Source organism: Pollachius pollachius, assembly GCF_949987615.1.
Source record: "Pollachius pollachius genome assembly, chromosome: 11".
Classification (NCBI taxonomy): Eukaryota; Metazoa; Chordata; class Actinopteri; order Gadiformes; family Gadidae; genus Pollachius; species Pollachius pollachius.
Window position 1 is genome coordinate 23,004,384 of NC_136944.1, and position 11,515 is coordinate 23,015,898.

The 11,515-nt window shown below is 43.9% G+C and overlaps 1 protein-coding gene across 9 annotated transcripts; it reads left to right on the forward strand.

Moving 5' to 3' along the window:
* The first annotated feature begins 462 nt into the window (after positions 1-462).
* On the forward strand, positions 463-11,302 carry LOC307082925 (uncharacterized protein). 9 transcript variants are annotated; one of them, XM_079746678.1, is made up of 5 exons: positions 463-6,934; positions 7,072-7,166; positions 8,117-8,701; positions 9,102-9,221; positions 9,777-11,302. In XM_079746678.1, the coding sequence occupies exons 3-5, from the start codon at positions 8,133-8,135 to the stop codon at positions 10,624-10,626; spliced, it is 1,539 nt and encodes a 512-aa protein (XP_079602804.1). In that variant the 5' UTR covers positions 463-6,934; positions 7,072-7,166; positions 8,117-8,132; the 3' UTR covers positions 10,627-11,302. The 9 variants fall into 9 exon arrangements, with proteins under 9 accessions (XP_079602804.1, XP_079602799.1, XP_079602800.1 ...); XM_079746673.1 differs by having other exon boundaries at positions 463-7,166; XM_079746674.1 differs by having other exon boundaries at positions 7,072-8,701.
* Positions 11,303-11,515: the final 213 nt, after the last annotated feature.

Below are 11,515 nucleotides of genomic sequence, written 5' to 3' on the forward strand. Positions count from 1 at the left end.
AAACCATGTCAGTGTTTCCCCCAGCACTGTATGGTTAGGGCGGCCGCCTTAACAACAATAAGGCCCCTCCTTGACTAGCAATTTATAAAAAAAAAAAATTATATAAAAAAAAAAGTATCTATAATTATATTTTTTCATTATTATGTAATAACAAAATACAAAACTCTCGCAGGTAAAGAAAACATACTTCCATCAAGTACAAAAAAAAGATAAATAATGCATCGGTAATACTGTTCAAAACAATAGTCGTGCCATAAAGCTTTATGAATGGAATTGGCGGCATCAGGTGGTTGTATATATTATGGCGAACTGAAACCCTCACCCCCCCTCATATTTCAACACAACTCTGCTTCAAGAAGTTGGAAATGTTTCAGACACACCCTGAAAAACAATCTTGTTTCCTCGTTTCTCGTTTTCACCAGCTCATACAAAACAATGTGGCTGCTCGCCCATGTCAATCACTACCATCTCATAGAAAACATTCTGGTTGTATCGCATCTGCCGGGGAGTGGTTCTTTTGTTCTTTTGCACACTAACTCAGGCTTTGTTCTTACTTGTTCATGAGTGATAATAAAGTCTTTGTCTTTCATACTTCAGACTTCTCAAATGCTCCACCGCATATTTGGTGCCACGAACAGGATTGAAGAAAAGGGACCGCCGCCAGCTGCTAAGCCGCCGGACAGCGTTCGGCACGGTACACACAGAACTGAGTAGCCACTCAACTTGACCAAAGGTAAGCTATGTTCTTACTGATTAGATAGGAAAACTGTGATCTGTTCCTGCCCCATACTAAAGCTAAGCAGCAGGTAAAGTGTCTCTTCAAATTAACAAACCATTTAGCATATAGGAAATAAGAGTAAAAGGGAGAGGAAGGCTGCGGATGATTGATGTGCGCACACTAACCATACCGCTCTGTGGTTCACTAACCAAACCGCTCTGTGGTTCACTAACCATACCGCTCTGTGGTTCACTAACCATACCGCTCTGTGGTTCACTAACCAAACCGCTCTGTGGTTCACTAACCATACCGCTCTGTGGTTCACTAGCCATACCGCTTTGTGGTTCACTAACCATACTGCTCTGTGGTTCACTAACCAAACCGCTCTGTGTTTCACTAACCATACCGCTCTGTGGTTCACTAACCATACCGCTCTGTGGTTCACTAACCATACCGCTCTGTAGTTCACTAACCATATAACGCTCTGTGGTTCACTAACCATACCGCTCTGTGGTTCACTAATCATACCGTTACCAACCATACCGCTCTGTGGTTCACTAACCAAACCGCTCTGTGGTTCACTAACCAAACTGCTCTGTGGTTCACTAACCATACCGCTCTGTGGTTCACTAACCATACCGCTCTGTGGTTCACTAACCATACCGCTCTCTGGTTCACTAACCAAACCGCTCTGTGGTTCACTAACCAAACCGCTCTGTGGTTCACTAACCATACCGCTCTGTGGTTCACTAACCAAACCGCTCTGTGGTTCACTAACCATACTGCTCTGTGGTTCACTAGCCATACCGCTTTGTGGTTCACTAACCATACTGCTCTGTGGTTCACTAACCAAACCGCTCTGTGTTTCACTAACCATACCGCTCTGTGGTTCACTAACCATACCGCTCTGTGGTTCACTAACCATACCGCTCTGTAGTTCACTAACCATATAACGCTCTGTGGTTCACTAACCGTACCGCTCTGTGGTTCACTAATCATACCGTTACCAACCATACCGCTCTGTGGTTCACTAACCAAACCGCTCTGTGGTTCACTTACCAAACTGCTCTGTGGTTCACTAACCATACCGCTCTGTGGTTCACTAACCAAACCGCTCTGTGGTTCACTAACCAAACCGCTCTGTGGTTCACTAACCATACCGCTCTGTGGTTCACTAACCATACCGCTCTGTGGTTCACTAACCAAACCGCTCTGTGTTTCCCTAACCATACCGCTCTGTGGTTCACTAACCATACCGTTCTGTGGTTCACTAACCAAACCGCTCTGTGTTTCACTAACCATACCGCTCTGTTGTTCACTAACCACAACGCTCTGTGGTTCTGGCCTGTCTTTTAGAGATACAAATTACTGAGAAAGTTCCAATAGGGAGAGGGATAGCAGGTCCCTAGATCACCCCCTCAGAAAGGGTCTCTGTAGGGGCTGTATTTGTAGGGTTACTTCTGGCAGTATCCTTATGATGGGGAGTTGAGCTGTTAGTTGATTCCTTAGTCACAGCCTTAAGATAATGGGTCTTGTTTAAAGGTCTGATTGATCAGAGGTTAAATGCTGAGATTCCATTTTTTGAGAAGATACGTTTCTAGTTAAGGAAGACGGAAAGAAGCGAGGTACTGTGATGTCAGTCAGCGTCCAGGTCTTTCGTATACCACCTTAGGAAAAGGGTTCTGAATAGTGAGACTCCCTATGAACAGTGTCGCCGAACCCTCGCCTGTCTGACACAAGCCTCGCCTTGAAGGCTGGTGGGTAGTATGGTATATATATATATACCCTGTAGAATAATTGAGGGTCGATTTTTCTTTTATAACAGATCTTTATTTGCTGGCATACAACACACATACAACAGCGGTAACTTTTCCGGATCTACACATGTGCGGGTTACGTTGTAAAGCAGTTAACTGCCATAAATCATAGCGCTGTCATAAAACAGTCGTAAAAACCTTAACTCAGTACTGCCATTCACGTACATATGTGACAGATCCCAGTCACAAAGACCTAAGTCATAAATACTAGTCACAAAGACCAAGGTCACAAATACCCAATTCACAAAGACCGTAGTCACAAAGAAAGTAGTCGTAAAGACCAGAGTCGCAAAGACCTAAGTGACAAAGACCTAAGTCATAAAGGTTGAAGTCACAGAGACCGTAGCCAGAAAGACGTTACTCAGAAAGACCTCAGTCACAGAGACCTAAGTCACAGAGACCTAAGTCATAAAGACCGTAGTCACAGGGCACATCAGACTCAATAAGCCGAGGATGTGCAAAACACTACAGCTAATTATCAATCGACCGAACTACGATCGGTCCTCCAACATAGCGAGGGTCAGGTACAGGGCAGGAATTTGGCCGTCGTTGCCCCGCTTAACTCAGTACTGCCATTCACGTACATATGTGACAGATCCCAGTCACAAAGACCTAAGTCATAAATACTAGTCACAAAGACCAAGGTCACAAATACCCAATTCACAAAGACCGTAGTCACAAAGAAAGTAGTCGTAAAGACCAGAGTCGCAAAGACCTAAGTGACAAAAACCTAAGTCATAAAGGTTGTAGTCACAGAGACCGTAGCCAGAAAGACGTTACTCAGAAAGACCTCAGTCACAGAGACCTAAGTCACAGAGACCTAAGTCATAAAGACCGTAGTCACAGGGCACATCAGACTCAATAAGCCGAGGATGTGCAAAACACTACAGCTAATTATCAATCGACCGAACTACGATCGGTCCTCAAACATAGCGAGGGTCAGGTACAGGGCAGGAATTTGGCCGTCGTTGCCCCGCTATCTGGCCGTGATGCCCTTCTGAAAATCCCCTGGCCTGCCCGTTATGTTTTTTCTTTCCCCCTGCCTATCTGCCCTCTCCTGTCAAGTCCGCTACTGTTGTGGTCAACACAACAGTAGCATTAGTTTGACCAATAAAGATGCAAGCATTAAAGAGCTCTCATTGACGGGCTAACCGATCCGTACAGCACAGCGATCCCAAAGACAACCTGACAATAAATGCAACCGTTCGAAAAATCAACAAATAGCTTTTTCCTGAATCAAATAACTTTTGAGTAGCTCAGCTCTTTTTTGACCAATTAATGTGGTAGGGTTCACACAAGTAACATTTTCTCAAGCATTTCTGAAGTTTCAGCGCAGCGGAGCGTTTTGCAGCAATCTGCTTAGTAAGTGACGCCTCCGCCAGTGTTGCCAGATTGGGCGAGATTTCCCGCCCAATCTGGCAACACTGGCGACCCCCATGAAGGCAGAGGGAGGGTTATTGTCATTTTTAAATAATCGTAATTATAATGTGTCATTTAAAAAGATATATTACTTATGGCAAATTCTAATTTATAGACAATAATACAGTTTTAACATTTGCAAAATTCAAAACTTCAGTAAACTTTTTTTTCTTTTGAAAAATAAGGGGAGAATTATCACAAAAGGGCTCTTCAAGATGTAGATAAAAACTGCAAAATGATGAACAACTTCTCTAGAAGTGTTACACTGTTTATTAAAAAGGTGTTCATGTGACAAAATCATGTTTTTTGTGGCCTTTGTGCCCTCAAAAAAATTGCCACGCTGTGGGACAAGTGGCCTTGCCCCTAAAATCACGAGATTCCAGGCCTGGTCAGATAACTAGAGCAGTGGTTAGAGCTATCGATAAGCAGTTCCAGGCTGATCTAGTTGATATGATGTTTTCACCCTAAAATGATGGTCTGTGTTTTCTGTTGAGTATCAATGTGTTTTCAGAATACGCCTGGGTTCGCTGTTTACCATTCAAGTGGGCTAACGATGTCAACAAAACTTTGAGATATTCTCAAAGGAGAACGTATCCCAGAGAAACTGTAGACTGACGGAGGGAAATAATTATACAGCTAAGTATTTCCGCATTTGTTGGATAAGATTCGATGTGAGGGCAGTCTTTCCCACACAAGGAGGAGCTCAGTCTTGTCGAGGTTAAGCTTCAGATGATGGGCAGTTGTCCAAGTGCTGATGTCTACCAGACATTCTGAGAGGCGTTATGTGGATGAACTAGGACATGGTTCACATTCATGAGATAAGGCTATTTAGCCAGCTCTACAAAACAAAACTAAGATCCTGAGACTACGATTGTGTTCAGATAAGATGTAGGTGACACGACTACCCAAGGTGACGCGAACGAATACCAAATAATATGGTATTTGTCAAATGGTTGGGGTGGAAGGAGGCTTTCAGTTCATGGATTTCTGAGAATGTTCTGGTACCCACGTGAAGAGAAATAGGATGCAGTATGACCTGCAATGAACCCTAGCTGTGACAGGATAAGGCTGCTGAGGGTTTCATATGCCGCTGCCAAGTAAACAAAGTGATCGTCTCATGAGATCTTATGATGAGAGTCTTATGGCCACTGGTCATTTGGAATACAGAGTCTCTTCAGTGTCTGCAAGTGTTTTCATTAAAAAGCTTTCTATTTCGCCGGGTCAGGCCGGCCCATGCCATCCTGAGCATGAGTTGACACAAGGGATAGGGTTCTTAAAGAGAGAGAGAGTATTAGGAAGGAGGAGGGCATGTTACTGAGGTTACCACCATCGTACCCTGAGTTGCATGTACCTGGTACTGAATTTATGCAAGGTAAAGCCAGTAGAACAAATAGCTGAAATACAAATGACGTGGTATTGTTTAAATCACAGTGTTGAATTAAATCTGAAACAGTGGAGTCACTGTTTCAGATTAAGTGGACTTGTTTTCCAAGTCCATGTTTCCAGGAAGTCCACACAAGTCAATTACCGGCTACCGTAAATAATATAATAGAGGCGCCAACACATTTAAAATAACAATCACCCCTCTTGATACTTGGCTGTTTAAAATAAAATTGGCGCCTCTTGACTTGACTTGTGTGGACTTCCTGGAAGCGTGGGCCTTCCGGTAAGGCACAGACTCGGAAAACATTATTTTTTAATAAACTTCCGGTACGAATTGTATCTTGCGATACAACGTAGCCTCTCTGTATTACACACAAGTGTAACCACCGATATCCGTGACTCTGCCCATTTCCAGCTATTTCGGTTAGCTGATATTTCAACTTTATTTTCGAAATATCGAGATTAATGTCGACATGTTGTCTTTATCCTTGAAATGTCGAGATTTATCTCAACATGATATTTCATGGTTTTTCAACTTTATTCTCGAAATTCCGAGATCTAAGTAGACATTTTGACATTAATCTCGTCATGGTAAATAAAAATAGGCTTCGCTCCATAGTGGGAGGGCTCTCACAGCAACATTCAGGAGCTGCCGGCTTACTGCGATTTGACTGATTTTTGAGCTCTCAGCTGAGTGCTGACTTGTGCGCTTTTAGACGGTGAAAGTAAACGAAGGAAGCCCTCTGATTGGACGGGCAAGACTGCCAAGTAGGCGGGCCTAGGCCGGTCCAGGTCCGGCCGTGGCAACCCCTACGCCTCTGGTAACCACAACAAGACCGGTAACCACAACAAACCCCGCGAAGCAGAACCCTCACGAGAGCCCCCTCCAAGAAGGCCCGCCCCATCCCCCCATCTCCTGTCATTCTGTGTCGGGGTGGCCCGAGGTAGGTGATGGCCAGTACTAGGAACCACATGTTATGCTACGCTAAGTCAGGGTATGCTAAGCTGCTAAATCGCTAACAGCTATTCTTTTTGAGACATTAATTTGTATTTCGGAACAAGGGATTTATTTTGGTTTATTTATTTTTGGACTGTTTTTTGAAGTAAATAAAACTTCACTATTTTTTGCCAAAAGGATTTGCCCCTCGTTTTTGCCCACACTCCAGTCCAGTGAGTCCGTATCCCAAATACTCGTGGTGACCACGTCGGTCCCTCACATCTGGAACCAGTGGTGGGAATGTGACGCCATCTGAGAGGCTGGAGAGATGAGGGGGAGGACGAGGAATCGGTGGACAGCGACGACGATTGAGCGGAGGCTGTTGAGAGGCGTTCCAGGAGGAGCAGTGCTAGAGGGGTGCCCAGAGGCAGCTGAACCAGCTCCTGATCCGGCACCGGCACCGGCACCGGCAACAGCACCTCCACATGCACCTGCACCGGGCCTAGCGCCTGCACCAGTAGCCTGGCCCAGGGCAGCCATCCCCAAGCTAGGAGAGGATCACGAACTGTCGGAGTCTGTCCAACCAATAACGAAGTGTCGGAGTTTGTCACTACCAGCTCAGTAGTGGACAGATAATTTGTGCTGATGACGGCGCATATGGTGGGAGACAAACCGTGTACCCTTTTGATTGTTTAAGCACAAAGATAATCATTATATTCTATTACTCAAAAAACAACATGCATGCTATTGATATATAATTTACGTGTCGGATACTCCTGTCATTGATCTTGACCAAGGCACCTCAGAATTGGAGTTGGTCCCCAGGCTGGCCTGACTACAACTGCTCCTTCATAGTTAGGGGAAATATAGAGGACAAATTTTCCTACTGAATGCAAGTGCAATTTTATACTCATGATACCTATAAATCGATTGGGAATTAAGCTATTACATGTTGAAACAAAACCTCACCAAACATCGTAAATGAACATGAATCCTCTCAAGTCAAGTCCATTTTAATTCAAGTGCGCGAACAAATGGATTAAACAAATGTACCATTTACAAAATCCGAAAATAATACGTATAATACAAATAATACAAATACATAGCACCACCTGACATTTCTTAAACTTGAGGTGGCAAAACAAGACAAAAAATAGAAAGCAAAAAGAATAACTATAAGAATAAGAATAACCAGTTTGTTCAATGCTGTCATGCTGCCAACCCCTTTCTCCCATATCTCATAGTAGCTTCCAAAGAGTTTCATAATCTTGCTTTGAAATCATTAGCCAAGCAATGGCTTTGAAGCCAAGACTTGACATAAACATTAGGGGTGGGAAAACCGTCCACGTAGAGTTTATAGCATTCTATACTATGTTACACAGGCTCTGTATTCTGCAGACTACTCTAGAACTTGTTTTAAGTTTGTATATAAACAACTAGCACATGTGTGGTGAACATGCAGACTGACGTTACGTCAATTTAAAACAAATTGTCGTGTCAGACTCATTATATATGCACGTTCCCCTCGTCCACAGTATTTTAGCCCATTCAATATGAAAAAAACAAAATGTTGAAATAGTGGTAATAGTGGTTTATTTCCACATTCATTGATAAAATATCTGTTTAAGAAGGGGGATGATTTTGACCATCTATATTTCAAACGGGGATGCCATCCCCCCTCATCTCGAGTATTGACTATAACAGGTCTGATTATTTTGGTCATTCCTCCACTCATTCTGTGCCCTGCCTGTATGGTGGTCTAACAGGTGGAATTGAAGGAAATAATCAACGTCCTGTAAGCGGTGATTGTTACCAAATGTTAATCTAGTTGTTTATCCTCAGACCAAACGCGGTGGAGATGTTGCAGTCATACGTCTCCGACACTCTGGACTACTTTGACACAGTGACCTCATTCTGTAACACAAACTTTAAATGGAGGCTCCAGAGGAAGACAGAGCTGGAGCTGATGGGGGACATCGAGAAGAGGGCCAGCCGACTGAACCGTGGGTTACTCCAGGTGTTAAAGTCTACAGAAAAACGCAAACAATTTGGGGAATACCTTCGCACCAAGAGTTCAGGCAATAAAAGCGAGGAGCTGGAGAAAGAGCTGGCTACTGTGCTGAAGAACACTCTGGAAGGAGTGGAGATGCTCACCTGCTTCCTGGATGCTGTGGAGAAGCTCGCAGTAACTTCTCTGCAGGTGTTCACGGGCGGAGAAGAGGTGGTGAAGCTGTCTTTGGGGTTCAGCCTGGAGAGTGTGGAGGACATCATCTCAGCTGCCCGGCTGGTCTGTCCTCTCCTCCTGTGCTTCAAGAGAGATGCTGAGGTCTTCTTCACGCCCAGCCTCCACAACGTGGCCATTTTTGAGGCTGAGTTGGACAAATACATCCGCACCACTGAGAATATCTGTAAGACGATGGATGCAAGGTAGGCTGTTTGGGACCGCGACTCGAGATGTATTGATCGATTCATTCACAATTCCCACACAGTATTCCACAGTATTATTGAACTGAACCATGTCATTTAAAATGTTTTGTATGTATGTATGTATGTATGTATGTATGTATGTATGTATGTATGTATGTATGTATGTATCAATAACGGCACCGATTGCCCTCCTGACCATCCCTGGAAGGAGGAGGGATCCCTCCTTCTGCGTTCCTTCTCAAGATTTCTTCCTTTCTGATTAAGGGAGTTTTTTCTTGCCCTCTGGGGGGCTAGGGTCAGGGGGGGGGGTCATATATATGGCCTGTTAAGACCTTTGAGACTGGACATGTGCTTAAGGGCTACACAAATAAAATGTAATTGATTTGATTTGAATTCCCAGCTTTACTGTCGGCTTCGGGCACAAAAGACGCCGCCAGCCTTTGGTTGAGTTTGCGGAGGATCTCACGGAGGAGGACCTGCAGAATACCCTGGCCCACGTCGAAGCCCTCTCCAGTCTCAGGTGAGCAGGAGCATCACTCCGGGACCCGGCTCCCAGTCGTCCTCGTGGTCCCACAAATCAGGGTTTAGATCGGTAGTTCAAACACAAATACCAAAATACTTTCTCTTACTCAGATTAAGTGCAAACGGGCCGTTTTATTTAATATCACTTCATATTTGTTTCGACCAATCATTAGGAACAGCTTACTAGTTATAACGGTGCCTTTGGGTGTCTTCTGGCCGGCCCAGGCTCTGTGCAGTCGTCCCCCAGAAGCTCATTCATTCACATCATTCACATTTATAAATATCATTGACATTCAGAACCATCCCCATGAGATCTGACTAACCTGGAAGTAGACTTAATATGTTGTTATTCACAAAGGCTTAGTTGTTTCATGGTAAGGTACCAAGGGCACTTATTGAAACTTAAGCTAGCTGTAGAGATTTGATGGCTGTTTTGTTATAAATGAATCAATTCTAACCAATACAAATGGAAAGGTTTGTTCGTATTTAAAATCATCAGGAATATCTCCAAGGGTTAATAACGTATATTCATCTTTTCCATTCTGTCGTTCAGGAGGGACCAGGACTTCAGACTGGTGTTCCTATTCCAGGATAAGTCGGTGTCGGGCTTCGTCGACCAGTTCAGCGACTGTCGTCCCAGAATGCTCCAGTTCCTCGATGAGATGGAGGGCTGTGCCGCCCAGCTGGACCGGATGAAGAAGGGCTCTAAGATCTCCAGGGTGACTGGGAGCTCGGTGGGGGTCCTTGGCGGGGTCATGACCCTAGCAGGTCTGGCTCTAGTCCCGGTGACAGCTGGGCTGTCTTTGGGTCTGACCGTGGGAGGGGTAGGTCTGGGGATCACCAGTGGAGTAAACTATGCAGTCACCACAGTAACGGAGATAGCGGTCAATGAAGTACAATCGAAGAGAGCCAACGGAGGCCTCCAGTGCTTCATGGAGGATGTGAAGAGAATCCAGGCGTGCCTGGATGAGGTCATCAACCAGAGGGAAGAGACATTTGGAAAGGATCATTTGGATAGTGCTAAAGGAGCTGCGGGAGTGGTTTCTGCAGTTAGTGGAATTGGCTTCAGTGCTCGTTCAATTCATAAAGCTAGATTGGCTGCAAGAATTCCTGGAATAGCAGAGCAAGCAGCAAACGGAACCCGGGCTGTGACCCAGATGGCGGTTGGTATTGGGTTGAATGTCCTTTTCATTGGTCTGGACATCTACACCATCTACAAAGAAAGCATCAGTTTGTCCAGAGGAGGACAGACTGAAGCCTCAGAGTTCATCAGAGCCAGGGCGGCCCTTCTGCGCTCAGAAGTGGACTGTTGGACAAGAATCCATGACTCTGTGGGTACTGGCATGAAGCAATTTGAGAGTAGGGAAAATGTTCTTCAGAGCTCATTCAGAAATAAATTATAATGCTCTCTCTTGCATTTACATTTACATTTAGCAGACGCTTTTATCCAAAGCGACTTACAATAAGTGCATTTGTTACAATAAGTACATTTGTCATAAGAAGTGCATTTGTATGTAATTGTTGGACCAACAGGGAGAAATCTCTCATCCTAAATCTCATGAGATTGAAACATATTCAGAAACCTTATAGTATCTGAAGAAGCAGTGTTTTGTGTGCGTTTTGATATCGGTATATTCTGTGTTGCAACACAACCCATGATGAGTCAAGAGCTGTTGATTCATCAGGTTTCTGGTTCTTGATGCAGAAGAACACTACAGTTCTAACCCTGACTTTCTTTGCTTGAATCCAAGGTAGGACAGGTTTGCGTGCAAAACTACTTTGAAGTAGACACCCACCTGTCTTTTCTTACCTTTAGTGTGTGTGATTTGTAACTGTTGTCTTCCCTGAACAACCATTGATCATTGATACACTTGCTCTTCAATTATGTTACCCTATTAATGTACATTTTGAGTGTGGCAAAATTAAAGCCAACAAAATAATGGATTTGATTGCCTCGGTTTCTGTCTGCTTTAGGAAACACACAAGGCTTTGGTCAAATAAAGTCTATAGGCCATAGACAAAATGCTGATGGTTTTTGTAAATATTTTATAATTGTATAATAAACAAGCCTTGGTGATATATGGCACATATAAACTTTCTTTTTTACAGGTGAAGACAATATTAGTATATTCATAGAAAAAGAAAATTGGAACTCAATTTACGTTAAGTAGTAATTAGTTTTAATTCGTTTTAAGGAACAGCATGACCCAAAATAAAACTATTCTTGATTAAGTTTTATGACGTTCAGTCAATCATTGATTGATCCTTCATTGACCTTCGCCGCAGTGCCAC

Coding starts and splice junctions, on each gene's coding strand:
- LOC307082925 (XM_079746673.1), top strand. CDS start 8,133: ATGTTGCAGTCATACGTCTCCGACACTCTGGACTACTTTGACACAGTG. Junction 8,702..9,101: donor TGTAAGACGATGGATGCAAG/GTAGGCTGTTTG, acceptor TTGAATTCCCAG/CTTTACTGTCGGCTTCGGGC. Junction 9,222..9,776: donor GAAGCCCTCTCCAGTCTCAG/GTGAGCAGGAGC, acceptor TCTGTCGTTCAG/GAGGGACCAGGACTTCAGAC.